At 38.2% G+C, this 22843-nt stretch overlaps 1 protein-coding gene across 1 annotated transcript in view; it reads right to left on the bottom strand.

Annotated features, from left to right (window-relative positions):
- Positions 1–1827: 1827 nt before the first annotated feature.
- Positions 1828–22843, bottom strand: part of LOC121917396 (elongation of very long chain fatty acids protein 4-like) — a 29056-nt gene continuing 8040 nt past the window's right edge. The window contains exons 3-7 of the mRNA XM_042443339.1: positions 19376–19563; positions 16412–16492; positions 7922–8093; positions 5529–5656; positions 1828–3080 (exon numbers count right to left, since the gene is read on the bottom strand). Of these exons, the coding sequence (XP_042299273.1) occupies positions 2811–3080; positions 5529–5656; positions 7922–8093; positions 16412–16492; positions 19376–19563 (839 nt within the window). The 3' untranslated portion in view covers positions 1828–2810. The remainder of the gene's footprint in view (positions 3081–5528; positions 5657–7921; positions 8094–16411; positions 16493–19375; positions 19564–22843) is intronic.

The following is a 22843-nucleotide window of genomic DNA, read 5'->3' as shown; positions in this document are numbered from 1 at the left end:
TACAACTGTGCAATTAATTAGAAAATGTAGTGTGCTACTGAATAGCATCTGTCACACAGCCATGCATGCCAGCAATACTTTAGATGCAGAACTTAACATGGGGTGGAGTTTGCACTGAAAAGTGCTTACCAGTTTTGGCAGCTTGGGCACCACTATCAATCTGTTCCTTGTTTACCTGGAACAAATGATTCAACTTTTCAGCGGCAATATTATGTTAGAATCACACCCTCGTGCATTCTCATGGATATGAATCTGTAATGCTCATTGTCTCTGCAAATGAAAGTATATACAAAAAATTAGGGCAGATGAAATCTATGTCAACAGGTGTGGCAAAAATAACAGCATTGTTGTAAGAGAACGTTTCCCAATATTACCTGCAGAGGTACAAAATGCTAATATCCTGTATCTTTTCATCAAGATGCTTTACTTAATCTGGATTATAATAGAGTAGTGCACCATGCTGAAATCCTAATACACTACAAAAGAGGGCAAAAATATCAGCAAACAAGTTTGACTTTTTTTTTTATTTCCATACATTTTAGGGAACAATCCAGCCAAGGTTAAGCACATGCAAGTCCCACCAATTTCAATGGAAGTTTAAAGCACATGCTTAATTCTCCCCCACTGAAATCAACAGAATTTCTATTTATCTTGTCCATTGCCCATTTTTGTACTTTCTTCTGGAAAGCACAAAAGAAACAAGACTAAGCAAAGAGGTCTGCTAATGGTCCCAGACCAGTTAAGATCCAATAGATCTGACGTGCTGCCCAGCACAGTGCAATCCTATACATGTTTACTCAGAAGTAAGTCTCACTGTGTCCAATGAGGCCAATACCCTAGTAAGTGTGTTTAGGATTATGGCCCAGAGCAGTATTCACCATTTCAATTTATTTTTTGGAGATAAGGCCAACAAGCTAGCTTGTGACTATCCTCAGTGTCAAATAAATGTTTATAGTCCTTCCAATTATGTTTGGTGACTGAAAAATCAGAGTTTGGTATAAAACCATTAAGTCAAAGATACAGTAAAAATCTTTCTTCTCCTGTTGTTTATTACAGACAATACAAGATGGGGAAAGGTAAAACAGAATTCAGTGTCTCAACTGAACAGTTTTTATTTTAATGATATAAAATATACTACCAAAAAGGCCTTTCTCTCATAAATGTATGACGACTGGCTCCAATATTGACAGCAAAAAGCTAAAGACCTCCTCAGTTCTAATTTTCCCTCAAGCTCACTCCATGCTGGAGCAAATCATGACTTCTCTCTGTACACTGAAGAATTCTTATTGAACTTTTGTCTCAGTAGTGCAATAAAACTTATACAGTTCATGGTAAAAGAGAGCTTGAGGTATGCTTGACAATTAGTGTTAGAGAGAAGCCACAATGGCTCAGCAGAAGGATTGACGGGCCAATCAGTCATGGAAACTAGACAAAGAATGCAACCCTATGCATGTCTACTAAAAAGCAAGCCCCGCTGAGTTCAGGGGAACTTATTTCCAGGTAACTGTATATTGGATTGCAACCTTAGAGAAGCTGATATGGAAGGAATGCAACCTTCTCAGCTAATACTGCTCTTGCAGTAACATGACTGCAAGAACAATAAACAAGTGTATATGTACAGTGCCTGTTTAAACAGATCATGAGTCTGCAAGTATTACAGTACTAAAAAGCAAGACCTTCTTGTAAGTAAACAGTTCACAGCAATACATCTACAGTGCAGTTGCTCATGGCATTTAAGCACTTGGGCTCCAATTTAGCTAATCACAATTAAGTCCCATTGAACTGAATGGAACTAATTATTTATGGCTAATTTGAGTACTCCGGCTGGTGAGGACCTCCACCTGCAAGACACTTTATGCAGATTCATTTCTTCTCTTTATATTCAACAGGTCTCATACTAAATAGGCCATTAGCAAAACAAAAACTGAGTTCTGTTCTTCATCTCCCCTCCAGTGCCAATATAACACCTAACCATTTTATAAGCATTAGCACCATGGGTTCCATGCAATTGGAGACAACAGATAGTATCATTTCCTCTTCGAAATCGAGATTGTTTTAGAACATGGTTTGTCTTTTGTTTCAATACATTTTATCGTTAAACAAAAAGGACATTTTGTTAATGAGAAAATACATGTTATTAATGGGAGCAAACATTTCTCTAATTAGCATAAATCAAAATTTATGTGAGAGGCAAATTACATATTTCAGAAATAGGTCTATAATAATAGATGTTATTTTCAGCAAATGAAGAGGTAGGTGTATTTCAACACTATAAGAGGTGGTAACAAACATGATGGAAAAACTCAGACAAATTAATGTGTCAATATAACCTAGGCTAAGATAATGCAAACAAAACTATGATAAAAAAAATTAAAAGAGGGCAAGAAATATTCCATGTTTTAATTAGAGGATTATTTTCCCTTACAATTTCTGACAGAATCAGAAGGATTTATAAGATCCCGCCCACCCCTAAAGAAATGTCTGTTCCAACAAATCAATTGTATCCTGGGTTGACTGTAATATTAAATATTGGACTGACAGTGCATACTATGCCAGCAATTATTTCTTACATTAGCAACACCTGCAGTCTAAAAGTTTACATAGAGATCATGAAAGTCTTAATAATTACATAATTACAAGAGAAAATTTTAAAGTTGAAAGATTCTTGTGAAAACAATCTTCATAAATAATGTTTTCTATCTCTTCAATAGCCTAAAAGTCAATTGGTATAGATAGGATAACACTTCTTTCTCTTTTACAACCCAATTGGAGACTCCTCGCTGCCAACAGTGGTTAAGGCCTGGATCAAGTTACTCTCCTTTTGCTTTCTTCTGCTTCTTTCCATTTTCCACAACTAGACTGTTTTCTGGTTTGCTTGTACCATTTGCCACAACACCATTAGAAATCTTGCCATTCTTTACTGGCTCCTTGGGCATCTTGTATGTCCGATAGTAGAAGTTACCAAAAAGGACAATGAAAGTGATAGCATAGAAAATGACACCCCAGTGCATCCATTTAGGGAAGGGACAATCAATATAAATAGACATGGCCGTGTGACCAAGAGTTATGTGGAATTGCATCTGAAAGACAGAAAACAGAATGTCAAAGATTCTCATTAATATTCATCTATTACGTCTAAAAATGGAAATATTTAGTAATGATTTATTATATAGTTGAATGGTGTTATTGAACATAACATCAATGATAAAAAATTTAAAAAAGAAAGTTGGTTTCTATTAAGTTTGATTTCATACTCAGAGTTTGGAAATAACATGTCAGCTGTAAACATTTTGCATTATTTTTTGGATAACAAGGGCACAGTAATCTTCCTTTTGAAAATAATGTAGTAAATGGATTTTTTTTTTAAAAAAATGCATGTAAAAAGTAACAAGTTCTAACCTTGGATCCCATCATGGGAGAAAAGTGGGGTATAAATGCAATATAAATAAATAATCAGTTATTCTTTTTTTACATAGCAAAAACATTTTCATGATCATTTTTTTAGGCAATTTTCTTTGTAGATTTTTTTAAAAGGGGGAATTAAAACAGAACTGAAAATTAATTAGTGATATCTTAAGTAAAGGCGAAAACTGAATAATGAGAAAAACAGAGTAATGAATAACAGTAATGATTCCTTCAACAAAATAAATTTACAAGCGTTGTTTATCCTGAAAAAACATCCAAATACAAATGCTGTATTTAAAAGAGAATAGCGCAAGTTGAAGCTGAAACTGCATTTGTTTAAATAAAATTTACAGACACAATGCAGTAAAATCAAACCCTCAGCATGTACTGAAATCTATGATCTACACTTCAGCATAGGTCAGCATGTGAATATTAATGCTATGCTGAGGGGATGTTGGATTGAGACCTTGGCATGTTATCAAACAGGCCCAAATGAAGATTTCAGGAAACTTTTGATCAGTCATCTCATTCAGGAACCTTAGCACAAATGTTTTGGATCTTTTTTCCTTTTTGCTCCAGAACACACATTTATGAACCAATTTTGACCAAACCTCATATTTAGACTTTGGTTGATATCCTGAACAAAGACATAGCCATGTTATGTGGATCACTGTGCAATGAGCTATAGTAGGAGTATGATAAAGAAGACTGAGGCGCTGAGGTCACCTGGATCAGTCCCTGTGTCAGTGCAGGGATAGGTAGGTGTTTGCATAACAGTCCCTATGCTAACCTGTCGACTCACTATCAGTGCACACCTCTTATCTCGTTGCACCATCATTGGTACAGAGAAGCCCTCCATTGCTGTGTCTGATATGGAAATGGAACACTTAGCTGTAACCACATGGCCAGGTGCCTCGTTTGCACAGCAGATGCAGCTATGGTGTGTTTGTGTCTTAGTACCAGCAATGGTGCGGCAAGGTAAGGAATCCAGGGACCTGTGCAAACAGGTGGGGGGTTGCCAAGAGTTTCCAGGAAACTGCAGCAAATCAGGGGTCAAATTGACACAGGGTAAAGGCTGTGTCCGGTCTACTAGGATTGGGCCCAATGGTGGCCCTGGATATTTGGCCTAGGTCATCTGAACTGGACAACATGAGGCCAGGGGGAACATGGGCTTTTGCCCCATGCTGACAATCTCTTTGGCTTCATCTCTACTGCAGAAATAACATAGTTTGACTCCACTTTAATTGCCATGGTTCAATTATTTGAAATGCCGGGATTTGTAGTTTTGTGAAATATTTAGCATTCTCTGTCAGATAGTTCTGGTGCCACAACAAACTATAAATCCCATTATTCCACAGCTTTGAGCCATGACAATTAAAGTGGTGTTAAACTGCTTTATTTATGCAATGCAAATGCAGCCTTAGGGGCTATCCAGATTGGCCTAAAAGGTCAGCCTGGAGGCAGAGTCAGGGTGTAGCGTCTTAATGATGCACATCCAACTCCTCCTCCCCGTGCGCTGCTCTAGACAGTGTGCAGCATCATGACACTCCTCCGGTGCTGCGTCCAAATGATGCAATGCTGAAGGGGTGCCATACAGCTGTGCCACCACAGCTATGCCCCCTTTGGAGAGCACAAAAAGGAGCTGCTTTTTGCGGCTCCTTTTTGCACCCTCCAGAGGCCAGATCGGGGCTGTGGTGTGAGGTTGCCGTGGCCAAGATCCAGCTGAAGAAGGGGTGGCTGCATGCCCGCCCCTTAGGGGCTGTTTGTATGGCCCCTGAGTCTACAAAAGCTTCTGCTACCAACTTCTTTCTCTCAGTTACGGTAGTTTCAAAGGTGCTGTAGATCCCTTTGCACCCTGAATGTTTCTCAGTGAATTTGAGACTGAAAGAAAAATTTCCTCACTCAAAAAATTGTAATGTTGGGAGCCATAGTGAATAGAATTTGTGTGAAATAATTTTTAAGTGGCCTAACAGTCAAACCTGTTTTTGTCATTCTTATTCAAAGCACAAATGAAGCCATCAACATGAATTGGAACAACATATAATATAATTTATAATACAATAAGTTTGAAAAATGCATATAATATCAAATATATCATAATGTGAAAAACAAACATTACTTACCAGCTGCATTATAGTCAAATATCGTTTCCACCAAAGGTATTTATGGAATTTTGGGCCACAGGCAGCTAGTCCATAGTACATATACATAACAACATGAATAAAAGAATTAATTTGGGCTCCAAAAAACGCTGTTGCAAGAAAGAAAAAAGTAATTGTAAGTTATAAGAATGGAACCATCATCTTCATGTCCTCTTTATTACACCTTAAAATAAAATTTAAAAAATGGTTATGAAGTGGATTACATTTGTGCAGTCTAGTATTTACAGAGGAAAAATATTTTAGTTCTAAATAAAATTAGGAGAAACATTAGCAAGTACAATATACAATGAAACTTTCATGTTGATTTTTTGGAGAGACCATTGTGTTACATGAAACAAATTGATGAAATTATAAAACAAAATGAGGAAACATATGGGGGGAGGAGGATCACCCCTCTATTATTCTCCAAGGTGAATGATCTCATGGGGAGTCATTGGGTTTCCTGGATGGAGCATGAGGATGAGTCTATTGGCTTTACTTTTCCTCACATGGACCAAAAAGACTGGGGAAAAAATTATAGATTGAGTGTCCCTTATCCAAAATGCTTGGGAGCAAAAGTGTTTTGGATTTTGGAGTTTTCAGTTTTTGGAACATTTGCATTTACATAATGAGATATTCTGGAGATGGGACCCAAATCTAAACATGACATTCATTATGTTTTGTACCCATTTTATACACATAGCCTAAAGGGAATTTTATATATAATATTTTAAATAACTTCATGCACGAAACAACTTTTGTGTATACAGAACCATCAGAAAGCAAAACTGTCACTATCTCAGCCACCCATGTGAATAATCTTGGGTTTTGGAATATTTCAGAATTCTAGATGAGGTAGATTCAACCTGTATATGTTCTATCCTTATGTGTATATCTATATGTACACACACACACACACACACACACACACACTGTATCCTTATCAACCATTTCTGGTTATAGAATGAAATGATTTCACACTTCAAGCTAGATTTCAAACCTTCTTTTCACCAAAAAAGAAAGAAAATCTATGTGGGAATCTTATGCAAATTCACTATGAACCAAGTGCCACTGAAACCAAGAGGGCTTAATTCTGAGTTAAACAGGCAGGCTGGGGCTGGGGCAAATCCTTTAATCACCATGGAAATGTTGCTGATTAAGCAATGCACAATCAGAAATTCTATCATTTTTCATGGTAGCAGAATCCTAGCTTAAACAGACCTATGTGTTGCTTCATATGTAAGTAGTCTTAAAATACTAAAAGGAGATTTTGCATGCAAAATCTGCACCACAGCCTTATATGTATGCCCAAGAGAAGAATGTTTCATAATCTCTAGGGTTCCTGTCATATACTTCTTTCCTCCCCCACATTTCCCAGACAAGGAAGGCTATATCTTACTTTTGCTCAAGTGTTAATGAACAGTACTAGCCTCAGAAATAAGCAGAGGAATAGGACTGCACTGAGTATTCATTTATGCATTTATTTATTTATTTAAATCCTGCCCTTTATCTGAAGATCTCAGGGCAGCTTACAATAAAATGAATTTAGAACAACAATTGCAAAAGCTTAAAAGCTTAAAATATACTAAATAGTTTCCCCATTTAAAACAGACAGTTTAAAACCTTGAAACAATCTTGAAAGCCAGAGTGGTGTAGTGGTTTGAGTGTTAAACTAGGATTCTGGAGACCAGGATCGGCCATGTAAACCCACTGGGTGATCTTGGTCAAATCACACTCTCTCAGCCTCAGAAGATGGCAATGACAAACACCCTCTGAAAGAACTGGGCAAGAAAAACCTATGATAAACTTGCCTTACGGTTGCCATAAGTTGTAAATAACTTGAAGGCACACAACAACAACAACAACAACAACAACAACAACAAAACAATCTTAAATAATACAATTACAAAACATGTGCAAAACATGTGCATGTGCATGTGTAGCTCTGCCCTGCCTGCCCTGGAGTCTTATACAGCTCTTCCCAAAGACACAATGCAAATGTACAATGCAAACATGAGAGGTGATTTTGCTTGTGCAACACTATGTGTCCCGAAGCCTGCCATATTGCAGGGGCCGAGTCCACATGGAAATCTCTGTATGTACAGATTCACACACAAATCCCCAACTCTATGTGTGTATGTTGGAGAGAGGGGTTGTTGGTGTGGTCCGACCCATGTTCTGAGATGAGCATTCATCATCAGGCTTGACTGGGGCTCTTATAATTTCAACATTGATTGGGGCTTTCATAATTTCAGCATTATAGAATTTACCTATCCTATTATGATAATATTAAAAATATGTACATGTGTACAAATATTTCCTCCCAGTATCCATTTTACTTTCTGTTCCTTATACAGACAAACATGGTTACTCACCTTGTCCTCCTGCCACCCATTTTATGCCAATCCACCACAAAGTAAACATGGTGTAATGGTGGTAGACATGTAGAAAACTGATTTGGTTAAATTTCTTTCTTAAGATGAAAAATACTGTGTCCAGGTACTCAATTCCTTTTGATACAAAATACCACCATAAAGCCCCAGCTATCTGTAAAACAGAAACAAGAATATGAGAACTCTTATATCAAGTCAGACCAAACAACACATAATCCAGCATCTTAACACTTTGTGGACTCTAGTTATTGACCCTCCCTTCTCTGGAATGGTTGCCTATCCCTCCATGCTTCAGTGATAGAGAATTAACATGGGCTGCATCACACACTGCAGAAATACAGTCAGCCCTCCTTATCCATGGATTTTTTATCCACAGATTCAAGCATTCATGGCTTGAAAATATTCCAAAAAGGTATAAATTCCAAATAGCAAACCTTGATTTTCCATTTTATATAAGGGGCACCATTTTACTATGCCATTGTATTTAATAGGACTTGACCATCCAGGATGTGGTGTCTTGGAACCAAACCCCAATTGATAACACTGTAATCCAGTTTGACATCTCTTGAACTGCCATGGTTCAATACTATGTAATTTTGGGATTTGTAGTTTTGTGAGACATTTAGCCTTCTTTCTCAGAGTACTCTGGTGCCACAACAAACTACAAGTCCCAGAATTCTATAGCATTGAGCCATGCAGGGACGTAGCCAGGATTTTGGGAAGGGGGAGGGAGGTCCAGACTAAGTGCCACCATTATAATGGGGCTTGGGCATGGCAGCATACACCATTCATTTTATCTAATGGAAGGGGGGGAGTCTGGACCCCACAGGCCCCCCCCCCTTGGCTACATCTCTGAGCCATGACAGTTAAGTCAGTGTCACCCCGGATTAATTCAGCAGTGTGGATGCAGCCATGGTCTCTCAAAGTTCAGTGCTTATTCATGGTGTTGTTTCAAAGAGATGAATAAAACATTTTCCCATTTTGGAGAGGTCTTGTAGGAAAAAGTCTGGCTTTGGAAAATGAACATGTTGCTTTTAACTTAAGTCTGTGAAACCATCCATTATGTGTCACCCCACAACTGAAAATTGAAGAGGGAACCATGCAGCCCTCCCAATGTTGTTGGACCGCAGCTCCCAGCAATCCTAACCAGCATAGCCAATGATGAGGAATGATGGAAGGACCACATGATTTAGAGAAGAGAGAGAAAAAGAAAGAGAGAAAGAAAGGGTAAGAGGGAGAGACTCCACCAAATCAATTAATCTCACAACATAAATGGAACACTAGCATCACATCAATATTCATTTAACACACATATATACATACACGTGTCTCAAAACACACTATAATAATAAGACAAATGTTCAAGCCTCTAAAACTCCACCCTTAGACTTCTTTCAGTTCCTTTACATTCTGCCTAGTATGTTATATTTTGGAAATAAACAAGTCTATATAAAGTGTGAAAGAACTTCATGTATATATTAAGGGCATTCCTATAACCAACAGAGCACAATATAAAGGTGAACTTCACAAAATACAGTGAAATACACTCTGTGTCTGGAAATGTTTAGCATTTTAAAACCTTTATTTATTACTTATTAAAATATTTATATTTGGCCCCTCAGGGTAGCGTACAAGTAAAATCAATGTAAACAAGTTAAAATAATTAAAAACAGTAAAATAATCTAAATAAACTGGAAAATATTAAATATGGTTAAGAAGTTAAAAAGAGGTTTAAAAGGTTAAAACCATTGTGCATTAGCATTTTGAGATAAATCAGTGAAGTCTTGAGGCTTTAACACGCAGCCATGCTTTTACCTGGGGCCTAAATTAAATCAAAATTGCCACCAATTGTGCCTCCAAGGAAAAGAAAGTCCACAACTGGGCTGCCACCACTGAGGGGTCCCTCTCCTATGTCCTCACAGTGTGCTCACCTCACTGGTGGTGCACAGAAATAACCCTTGAAACAGAAACCTGAATGATTAAGCATAACTTCTGAAAAGTAACAGCAATAGCATTTACATTTCTATTCTGCTTATCAGTGAACTCAGCACTCTCCCAGCAGTTTACAATCTGTAAACCAATTTCTCCCAACAAGCTGGGAACTCATTTTACTGACCCACAAAAGGATGGAAGGCTGAGTCAACCTTGGAACCCTGGGATCAAAGGCCCATTACAAACAGGCATAAAGTATGGACTGGGTCCGTATTAGGATTGGAAAGGGGTGTCACTTCTGGAGGCCCCTAACCCTAATACAGACCGAGTCCATACAAAATGGCGGCGCCCGTTCCACACGGGGGCTGCCATGTTTACGTAGCGGACGCATTGCGTCCGCATGTCGTGCAGCGCATATGACACTGCGAGTGCGCCATTGGCACCTTGCGGAGTCATATCCGCGCCACAAAGAGAAGTGCCATTTTGGCGCTTCTTATTTGCAGCGTGGAGGAGCCTCGCGGTTTGCACGCTGGAGCTCCTCCGCACTGCAAATGAAGGCGGTGGCAGACCGCCCCTTCTGGGCGGTCTGTAACGCGCCCAACTCAGTGCTGTGGCTGCAGTGCTGCCATTTAACCACCAGGGCTCACTAAGCATGGAGACAAAGAAGGAAATATAAATCATTCCTTAACTGACAGACATTCACCTCCATGGAAGGCTGTGGCCCTCCAGTTAATACTGATCTATGAACCTGACCATCCCTGTCCTTTATCCATGCTGGCTGGGGTTAATGGGAGTTAGAATACAACAGTACATTGAAGTCCTATTGATCCCTACCCCAGTTCTATAGCCAAATTTTCCACAATCAGCACCATCTGATTAACAGATTACAGATCAACAACACAGACAAATCAACCACCTTTGTACCATTTGATAAAGCCCCTCCTCAAAAAAGCCACACCTGCTTTCATGTATTTGAAGTCTGAAAGAAGAACAACGACACCACATTTTTATTAATGCATGTGGCCAGTCAAAACTGTGGTATGGGGGTCTATGCTGGAAGACATTCACATGGGGGGGGGGGGAATGCAGGTGTAAAGCAAACCCTAAGAATACCACAAAAAACCCCAACAAATAAAAGTGATTTCTAATTAAAACAAAAATGTTCAGGGCAGTTGCCATGCAAAACTGTTGCAGTTAAACCTCCAATTAGTACAGTGGCACTTTAAAGACTAACTGGTTTAATATGACAAATGCTTCTGTGAACTACATGGATCTGTTGAAGTAGGCTATAATCCATAAAAGCTTGCACTATGTAATATTTGTTAGTCTTTATCATTCCACAAAACACTTTAATATTGATTAAAGTGGGACACCCTGGTCTACCCTGCCCCAGACCTTGATGCCTGTACTGATCACATCTGTGTGAAATGATAACAAAGGATGATTTAGCAGGAGTGGTCAAACAAACTATACAACTTCAGTCCATGATTTGCTTATCCTGATGGCTGAACCTGGTTGTGCAGCTTATCTATTTCTGGACAAGCTGTCAAAATAAGCCAACCCATGAATTATTTCCCTGGTTTCTTGGAGACAAGGCAGAGTGATGGGTCAAGACATCTCAGTAAGATGTCTTGAACTGAAGTTGTGTTTTGTTTAGTTGCTCCCATGTGGAATGGGAGCAAGCAGGCTGTGTATTCAGTACCTTGAACTCATGCCAGAGTTCGCTAAAATTCCACCTTATCATAACAGTGTGTGCCCAAGAGCCAGTTGGAACATTGGACTATGAAATCCCACTTTGGGGAAGTCACACTCTCTCTGTCTAAGAGGAAGGCAAAGGCAAAACCCCTCTGAACAAATCTTGCCAAGAAAGCCAGACCAAGACTCGAATCATATTAGTGCACACAGCATGTGTAACAATCCATTTAAGCCAGATTTTACACTTTCTCTGGGATTGTACAAGGAGGTGAAGGAGGAGTAGGAAAAGGAGAAAGAGACAGCAAGGGCAGGAGAAGGCTGTTGGCTTAAGAGAGGGCTATTTCCTAATGCATGACTATCAAGGAGGTGGCACAGTCTTCAGAGCCAAAGTGGGAGGGATAGTTGTGACAACTGTCTGTGCCAGAGGTCACAGAGCACCTTGCCACCCGCCCTGAAGATAGGCATTGGAAAAAGGTTATCTCAGAGCCAGAACCTTCTCTTGCTACTGTAATTCATCTTTCCCTCCATGCCTCACCATCACTGTAACCCTTGCCTTCAACATCTTTGCTTTTACTCACAGTCTAACTACCCTACAGGACCCAATAAGGTTCTAGTCCACACATTTTAGGTAAGGTCTAGGAAGAAAGAACCCGTCAAAGAAGTATTAAAACGTTTCTGGAAACTGTGTTGGAGATTTGGCAAAACACTTCATTGCCTTTTCTGGAATATATCAGATTCTAAACTCTTGCCTCTTTCTTCAGACACTTTGGATATCAATGGTTTTTAATGTTAGTTATCAATGAAATTGTTTACATCCAGTATGGGAGCTTTTGGTAGCACTACAACTGAGAATATTGGTCTAGAACTGCAGAAAACAATGAATGAATCACAGTTCAGCCATGAAGGTCACTGGGTACCCTTGGGTTATTTACTATCATCTCCCTCCTTAAGCTGCTCAGAGAATCATTATGAGGATAAGTTTGGGAAGAACCATGTATACTACACTGTATATTATTTTGCTATAAATAAGATGGTTTGATTCCTTCGCTGACTATAATATCCTCTTCAAAATTATTGTTTGTTGCTAGCCCTGTGAACTATCACTCTCCCACAATATTGAGAGTCAACATCTTACATCGGAAATGAATGCTATTAAAACAGCAACAATAACAAACCAGACACACATTTTGGGGTGTGTATGGCCTAAATTCATATAACGACAACTAAAACAGATCCATTAAATCAACAGAGACCTGGTAAATCAGCACATGATTTAAGATGCAATGGTCCTACTCTAATGTAAACTAGTAATTGGATTTAGGCCTGCATGCAGTATCTGTAAAACATCTGTATAAGGAAGGCAGAATATGACACACCTACAAAACTAGGAGTGCCCCAAAATATAAAGGGAGTCCAGAAACGGGATTAAAGTTTACATCCCTCAATGTGTAGCACTCTTTGCCCCAGGGCTAAATAGTCACCTGTTTAACTCCCACACCAAGGCCTATGCTCATACCTACTAATGAAAGCAATGATGCAGTGAATACTTTAGAAAGTACTACACCAGTGAAGACACCACCTTTGAGAAGAAAAAAATCAGAAATTGTCTTCATTATTTGGAAAGTGTGTCAAAACTAATTAAAATGTTTACTCATTTTAATTATTAATTTAAGGGATGCGGTGGCTTAGTGGTTAAGAAGCCAGCTCTGACGATCGGAAGATTGGAAGGTGGGCAGTTCGAGGTCTGAGTGCTGCATGATGGGGTGAGCTCCTATCACTAGTCCCAGCTTCTGCCAACCCAGCAGTTAGAAAGCATGCAAATGCAAGTAGATAGATAGGTACCACTTTAGTGGGAAGGTACCAGCATTCAGTTCAGTCATGCTGGCCACATAACCCAGAACAGTCCTCGGATGATGCTGGCTCTTCAGCTTAGATGAGAACCGCCCCTACAGTCGGTTACAACTAGACATTCATGTCAAGGGACTACCTTTACCTTATCTTTATACTCATTTTGGAAGCAAGACAAAATATGGTTAACTTTTGGTATGCTGCTTCTCTTAGGCCATGACCCCCAAACCACAGGGAAGCCAGCTTTTTTTGCACATCTGTTTTGGTCCTCCTTTTCACTATTCAGCCATCAAGAATTTCAATATCCAGAACATCCTATGACTAAGCTTCCCAGGCTCAGACAGACAGGCTCTGAAAAGGTACTACATGTCCTTTCTGTTTGAGTGCATTGAATAAATGCAATTTTTTTTTCACCCAGTAAAAGTACAAATGCTACTCATTTAAAAGGTTAAAACTTGTTCATGAAAAAAAAAATACCCATCAGGTTTAACGTGAAATGCAGACAGTAATTCATTCAGCAGCATTCAGCTTGAGGAAAACCAGATAAATTTAACTCAAAGATACATTTAATTTAATATCTAAGCTTTCATCTAAGGAAAAAAATGATTAAAACACATGAACTGTTAAGCTATTTGTCCACAGCCAGAAAGACATGGGTTAACAATGAGAACAGAAAGGATTGTGGGTGCTTAGATGAAAAATAGACAGGTTGTATTGTCCAGAAGTCAACAGAAGACTTGAACAGAACTTTTAATTGTGTTTTGGGGGTTGTGGTTACTTGAATTTACCCTTACAAGTACAAAAAATAATAAAAACCCTGCTGAATAAACATCAAGAAGAGAACAAAATGCAGTGTTGACTATCTTGTTTTGTACATTCTGCCAGTTTGACAATAATAACATAATCTAAAATACTTAAATATTCTAAATATAACTGAGATCAGAAATAGGTCTTACTATTTCTTTTCAGAATAGCTTTCATAGATGTAAAATCTAGATCAGTTGAGACAGATGGCATAGAAAGATTACATTAACAACTATGATTAAAGGGTCAATGACTATTTTAAATGAAAAACTTAAGATATGTATCAGTGTCCCATAGTCCACTCCCTAACAGAATATATAGGTGCTTTTTTAATATGAGTAATTTCCTTTAGAGACTGTGTAATGCAACATAGTCACCATTCTTTTTAATGCATAATGAACAGACACGGCCTAGGTGGATACATGCTTGTGCCTATTGCCTTTCTTAATGATACAAATCTGCTTAAGTGTAGGTGTTTTTCTGGAATGAGGCCAAATGGAAATACAGCCTTCTTATATGACAGGTGGAAGAGGAAGCCTCTAGATACTAGTAATCCCGGGAGGGGACTGAAGTACTATTGCAAAATCTCTTGATTTTATCACTAGACGCATGTTAAAGCACCTCAGAACTGGGAGCAGAGTCATCAAAACATTGTGATACAAAACAGAAATGGTTCCTCCCAAACTACATAGCAAGGTATCAGGAAGGAACTGATATAATTGTCCGCTGTTATTATTTTATAGCAGTGGCCAAAACATTTTAAAAATAAAGCTAGATTCTTTGTTTTCCATCATTCAACATCCTTATATTTTCATAAATGTCACACCCCTCATATCATGTAAATAACTACTTCACAGTAGAAATAAACTCTCAAATGTTATACTTTTGAAATCTCTCTTTCTCTCTCTTGTACTTCTTGAAGACCTGATTCACACTGGCACACCAGAGTGCAATGTGCACATGGAAAATGAACTGGCTCCCCACATGGTTCAACAGGTTTTCATCACAGCAGCTAAAACCTTGCCCAACAAAACTTGCAATATACAGTATGAAGAAAATTACCTACAGTATTAGCATTTGCTGTTGGCTATGAAATAATATTTGCTTAAGTCTACATCTAGAGCCTAAATAACTTAAACACACCAGGCTGACCTTGGATGTTAAGCAGGATTAGCCCTGGTTAGTACTTGGATGGAAGGCAGCTAACAAATACCAGGTGCCATAGACTATATTTCAGAGGAAGGAACTGCTCATACCACCTCTGAGTATTCCATGCCTAAGAAAACCCTATGACAGTGAATCCCAACATTTCTATGCCTCACACCCCTAGGAAATGTTTGATTAATGTTACACCCCCTACAAAAGTAATATCACAACTGAAGATGAAGAAGTCTAATTTCTAATTTTTGAACCACAAACAATACTTTGAACTTTGAAAAAAAGCTTTGAACTTAGTGCATAAAATGCCAATCTAAATTGAGCAACTGAGTGATGGCTTGTGGACACTCAAGGACACAAGCACCCCTTGATTTCCATCTCGCAACCTTTGGGGTGTGTTCAACCCAGGTTGAGATCCCTCCCCTATTAAATTCATGGGCTTATGGCTTTAACACACACACAAATACATAATAAAATAACAACAAAATCAATAAACACCAGTTGGTGATGGTAAAGACATCTGTGCTGTTCATTCTTGTTCTGAACCATTCCTTTAAAACTGTTTAAGAAACTGATGGTATTGTGGCAAAAATCTATAGAGGTATTTCACTGGTAAGAACAAAAAGTGTATCTTTCCTTGATGGTGCACACATACACATACGTCTACATGTATTGGATAAGTCATTGTGGTGCCTTTGGTATGAGCTGTGTGAAACAAGCAGCAGCATTTTCAGACCAAAGCCACTATTTCAGTTTCATGTTTCAGAGTCTATAATAAGTGGTTTATAGATTACCCAGTGCATGTACACTTTTAAGAAATTGCTGAAGGTGTTGCTCCTTATTCTTTTAAAATAAAGAATACACACACACGTCCATGTCCAACAGTTGCTTCATATTAAGATTCATTTGGGTTTCCCAACAATAAAACAGAAGCAGAACAGATAAGAGAAAACAGGCATAGTACAGTAATCATTTGAAGGGCACTTAAATTGTAAATGGCTGACAGATTAATTGACACTTGATGTTACTACTCACCCTGACTTCATATTCATTATCTGAGTAATCCACACTCTGACAGATATAGCTGTATCCCCGAGCTCTTGATGCTAGAAATAGCTGAAAAAGTTACATATACAAATTTGTTATTGGGGGTGGGTGGGTAAAAGTTTTAAAGAGCTCAATAAAAGCAATATATATTTTTAAAAAGCAGTTTGGAACACACAGAGAGAGAGAAGGGTTGTCCCTTCTGTGCCTCGTATTAAAACATATAATGTGACCTTTTCCTTCCTTTTACTGTCCTTCCTCTCCCACAGTGCCACTCTTATATCAAGTGAGCTACATGACATAACAGGCCATTCACTTCAAACTGAGGCTCTTATGTACCTTACCTTAAAAGCCTCAATCAGCTTGCTCCATCCTCATGACCTTAATTTCCAGATTCTTCAGTAGGAGTGGGACTGGAGCTGTACACAGGGTTTGAACATGCCATAGTTTGCAATGTTGCTTTGAACTTAATGACCTGCCAAGTTGGAGCTTGCCCATCGTAACACATGGAAGGCTACAGGTGTCTCAAGGTGCAGGTGCATATTGGAGCCCAATAAAAAGTCATTCCACGCCACCCTCTTCACATGGGTTGGGTGCAGATCTGTGGCCTTTATGTGTAAATCAAGTAGGCTACCCTAACAATAGGGCTGTCATTTCCCAGCACTCTTCCTCCAAAGATGAAGCCACAGTAAACTTCAGTCATGCAAATAAAATCTTAAGGGAGAACCTCTGAAACACCTGTCACCCATTATTGACTAGCTGTTTCAAATTCCAGTTTGTCAAAGCAAACAAATCATTCATAATTAGTTTATGAGTTGAATAAAATTTAGAACTCCCATCCAGAACAGAATTTTGAAGAAGAAGATCAAAATAATACTAGTACAAACCAGCCCATAAAATGATTTGAGTTTTCTACTAGGACTAACCAAATGGCTAACACTATGACTATATCCCCTTACTAGGCAGCTAGGGAAACAGTGTGAAAGTGGATATGTAAATCTATGCAGATTTCTGAAAATTATGTCTAAAATGTTAAATGCTTTACTCCTTTAAAAATATTTTCTTTAAGACAATGGGCTGGCTGTGGACTGTGAACGGAAGGACGCTTTCCATTTGCAGAGGGAGTCAGAATCCAAGAAAAGTTCCTAGCTGAAGGCGATGAGGTGGAGATTTTCACCTTGTCTCCCTATAGCCTCCAGTGCCACTTCCCATGATAATCCAGAGGGCCACCAAATCCAATGAATCAGCATGAGAGTGAGAGTGGCATTAGGAGCTGCACAGCAAAGGAAGAAATAATTTTAAAAACTGCACCCTCAAAGGAGATCATTGCATTCTGTTTAAAGCACCTTATCCTCAATGGGATAGAGGCCCATTAATTTTTAAAATGGGTCTTATCGCATTCACTCATCTCTGGGTGAATGCAGCCCATATACATCCTGGATGTATACATAAATAAGCCAGCAGGGCTTATTCTGCGGCTTTTCAAGGATGGGATCCCATTCTTGAAAAGCCACAGAATAAGCCTGGCTGGCATCTGGGCTGTATACAGGCTGCATTTGCCTGGCCATGGGTGAATGTGATAATCTCGAAATATTTCACAGATGAAAACTGGGACACATATGACCAAGTAATATCAGAATATGATCAAGATGGCAAAAGGCATTAATGAATCGAAACACATAAGCTAGGAGAGGCTGTAGGAATTTGCTTTTGCCTCATACTACTGGTGAGGACAAGATTCTGCCCTCCTCTTCTCTTCACCCTCCTTTATGATTTAATTGATGGCAAACTACTTTTGCACTTTGAACTCTATTTGCACCAATGGGAAATGGGGAAAGGAGAGAGAAACTGGAACAATTGAAAAATTGTTGAAAAAGTTGGAAAACAGAGGATTAATTGGGACTGTCCCTCCCAAGTCAGGATAGTTAGAGGGCATGAAATTTTATAAAAAGTGTAAACTGAACTCTTTTTTCATTCATCATGAGTACAGACATGTACATTCATGGAGGGAACTGGGATTCAGCAGGTGCTCCCCATTGAAGGAAGAGAGTGGGACCACAGTTTTCACAAACTCCCCCTTTTCTTTGCAGCATATCCCAATACTGCCTTTCATGCTGTTTGGAGAGTTCTCAAACATTATAAAGTATTAAGGCTGTCGGTCTTCACATTTTTCAAAAGTTTTCTCCCTACCTGGTCAGACTGCAAGAGTTTTTAAATTATTTTTCACATTTGACATTTTTGCACAAGAACATTGTAATGTTATGCAAATGTAAGATTTTAGCAATAATACAACACATTATGTGCAGGTACAACATATTTTTGCACAAAATACAATGTTTTGTGCAAACCACATTTTAAAATAAAAATAATACCCCAGGCAAAAATCATGAGGAAATGCATAAAGTGCATACGCCAGGCAAAAATCATGAGGAAATGTCAAGAGATGTTGAGATGTTTCTGTGCAGGATGAGAAATTTTACAAATACTCTTTACATCTCTCTGACGCATATTTACAGGAGCAAATGAGGCTGCAGAGACGATTGGCAGAAATTGCCTTAAATTGCCTTTTCCTTCCACACGTATGAAAAACCAAGTTTTTAGAATTCTGCTTTGATAGCCTTGGAGGCAGATGAATAATTGCAATGAAAAATTAAATCCAAACATATACAAATGTCCACTTGACTCTCAAAACATATACAAGACAAATCAAATAGTTTAGCTCCTTTCGTGGAAATTCTAAATCATAAGCAGTATATAATTTGGACTGCAAGCCTACATATACAGAAACTGTACTAATGAACTCTATTGTGCAAATGACAGAGTTGGCATAGATTTATGCAACTATATATATATATATATATATATATATATATATATATATATATCTAGAGGAGACTGTAATGAAGAAAGGGGAAGAAAGAAAGAAAGGTACATAAAGAAAAGTAACAGATGTACCTCTTTGAAAATATAGAAATTAAGTATAACCATTCCAAAGTTGTAAGTAACCAACAATGAGCGCAACTGGAAAGGCTCTCTTGTCTTCATCCATTTTGGTCCTAGCCAAACAATGAGGAGGTACACAGTGCTGATAGCCATTGTGGGAAATGGAGTTTGCATCAAGGGCCAGTTGTCGACACGTTTATCTAGGAAAAAGCAGACAAGAAATGACTGAAAACACCCTCACACATTACATTTTGTAAATGATTTCATTTAAAAACAAGTGGGATCTGCAGTCAAGAGGCCCCCAAATTACTCCGTTATCCACAGCCCAGGTCTTATAAACACAGGTTCATGGCTTCCTTGATTGGGTTTCATCTGTAAATTGCAGTCTCTCTTTTTCTACTGCTTTCTACTCTTCCAAGCATTATTTTCTTTTGTAATGAAGTCTGTCTTCTCATGGTATGCCCAAAGTATGACAGCCTCAGCTTATTTATCCTGTCTAAGGGAGAGTTCAGGCTTGATTTTGTCCAATACCGATTTATTCGGGGTGGTGTTTTTTTTTTAAAGCAGTCCATGGTATCTGTAAAACATTTCTCCAACACCATATTTCAAAAGAGTTGATTTTCTTCATATCAACTTTCTTCACAATCTAGCTTTCACAGTCATACATAGAAATCAGAAATATAATGGCATGGACAGTCTTGACTGTAGTATCCAGTATTTTGAATCCTAGTAGACTTAAGTAATACTAGACTTTGGTATTCAATTTATAGTTTTATACTGTTCATAATATTATGGTTACTATGCATATAATTCTATTACAACTATCCATATAAATGTATACTTTTCAAGAAATCTTTATCTGGTCCATATGCATGGGGGAGGGGAAGCAAAAAAAATGGTAAGAAACAACATTAATATTTTAACCTTAATTTTGTTTCTGCTAATTGATCTAATGTTGCCTTATTGGTTTTTATGTTAAATTGGTATTTATATTTTGAACTACTTCAACTTGAGAATGACAATGAAGGATGAGATGCATAAAATGCCAAGGGTTTAGGAGAACAAAATCCAACCTGGAAATCAACCATGAGATTAGGGCATGTGAATGTTAGTATTTAAAAATACAAGCCATGTGAGAATGTTATTCCCCACAGGTATTGAAACTGAGGTGGACCCACTGGGTGGATAGACGAGAAAGGAAGGAACACATTTGCTCTCCAAAATATATATAGACCAGACTGAGGACAGGTATCATCACAACTGCCCTATATAGGGGAAGGCAGACCTTTGGCCTATGTTTATTAGCAATAGTTTGGAAAAAGTAAATTGCGAATAACAAGTTGTTATCTGTGGCCATGCTGGATGGAAGACTGTGGGTGTTGTAATTCTAATAAGTAACTTTTCCAAGGTCTGTCAATATGGTATTATATAGGAAATGGGGAAATAATAATAATCCAGGTAACACATAGTAATGTAGAAAGTAAAGAAATGGAGAACAGAGGAAACAATAATGGTTATGTCTGCAGGAACTGCCTGTCTGGCAGTGTTCCAAAACTCATTTTCTCATGCACCTGTTTGTGACATGCATTGTATATGCTTCTTCCTTTCCAAATACCTGAGTATTTTTCCTAACAGAAGACCTATTTGTACATGTATCCATGCCCACCACAATATAAATGACATGTTGTTGTTGAGATAGAAACCTGGATAGTTAGGCTTGGCTTTTCTTTTCTTTTAATCGTCTATGCAGAAGATTAAACTTGCCATATGTAATGATGATGGAGGCATACATTCATTGGTACAGACAGTGCGCACCAAGATATTGTTGCAACAGGCTATGTTTCCCTACTGATAATAGAGAAGGGGAAGGGCTTAAAAGGGAACATAGAAAAAGCCCTCACTTCTCCAGCATGATCCCCAATTCAAGGGAGGGATCACCTGTGTGAGTCCTGCAGCAGGCCATAGTGATTAAATGGGAAAAGGAAAAGAAAAAAGCATACAGGCCCTTACAGCTGTGGTTCTCTATTAAAAATGCCTCTCATCTGACTTCCATAAGACTGCTGTGTCTAAAACATTATGACTCAATCAAGCCACAGAACTCCAGCTCTTTTGTGGAGGACTGGTACCAAGACAGCTCATTGTAAATATTCTTCAGAAATCAGAAATAGGCTGAATAGCTCCTTCCAGTTCCCCTCCCTTGCCCTTTAGATATCATCCTCTTTGAAAAAAGTAATGGGGGAAAATACTTTACAATCTAGACTTTAAAAAAGAAGCAGAAACAAGATTTATGGACGTGAGCTAAGAAAGTTGCTAATCTTCATCAGAGGAGATATTAATAGATGATGGAGGCATAGTATTTAGAAGTAATGGAGACATTACTGTTAAAACAAAGGATTTTAGATACAGAATACCAGGCAGAAACAGCTGCTTTTTCTTTGCAAATAATCTAATGCTAATTTCTACACCAGCAACATATCTATATTATATTACATGCCCTAAATTCAGGAGAGCCTGGTTTAATGCTCTCCCAACAGCAGTTTTGGAAGGAAAATATAGGAAAGTCCCTTATGAAGTTTGATATTGTCCTTGTGACACAGGTACATTAGAAATATGTACTTCTGTACTGTCAGTTTTACAGAGATATTTGTTATCAGTTGCTCATCCCTTTCTTATCTTAATTTCTGAGACACCCTGATGCTTTTTATTTACATTATCTCAAAACAAAACTATTTTACTAGACGTGGCAAAATTTTGCTACATTATATGTAAACTGCATCCACAAATGATAATGAATAAGCATTGATATTAGAGATTAATTTTATAAATTTACTGTTTGTTTTACTGATTGTATTTATTGGTCAGTGACTGAAATAACGTTTGTCTGCCTGTTTGATGTCATAGAGACAGACTATCAAAAAGTAATAAGAAATCTGACAGACTATTAAGATACATGTCTAAGCCATTTGAGCTCAAAGCTTAGTTTTCCAGTTATAAGACATGGAGATGGAAACAGAAAATAGTAAACGTGATGGATTTATGCCACAGAGATGAAGGTCTACAAAAGATTTCATGTAATCCATCAATGAAAGTTTACAGCAATTACTGTCATAACCAAGGATCTCAGGTACAAGCTTCTATTCTCAGCAAGAATTTCTCCACCACCGCGACCTCCATCACAGACTAGTATAAAAGCTTTTTGAGATCGCTGTCAACACAGTTAATTACAATAAGATTCAGAGCTCAGCCCAGGAGAACTGCCTATAGGTATTAAAACAGATGCATAAATATATATTTCTCATTCTCTTGTGGGAGTATCAAAGTGGCTTGTTAACATCTAATGACATAATCAAAGCTGTAAGTGGAAACTTGTACATACCACTAATTTCAGAAATGACAGCATGAATGTTTACTCAGAAGAAATACATTCAGTGGAGTTTATTCTTTGATAAGTGGCTGGAGGATTGCAGCCTTAGAACAGGT

This window comes from Sceloporus undulatus, unplaced genomic scaffold, assembly GCF_019175285.1.
Source record: "Sceloporus undulatus isolate JIND9_A2432 ecotype Alabama unplaced genomic scaffold, SceUnd_v1.1 scaffold_16, whole genome shotgun sequence".
NCBI classification, from domain to species: Eukaryota; Metazoa; Chordata; class Lepidosauria; order Squamata; family Phrynosomatidae; genus Sceloporus; species Sceloporus undulatus.
Note: the sequence above shows the minus strand (reverse complement) of the source record. Positions and strands in the feature narration are given on the sequence as shown.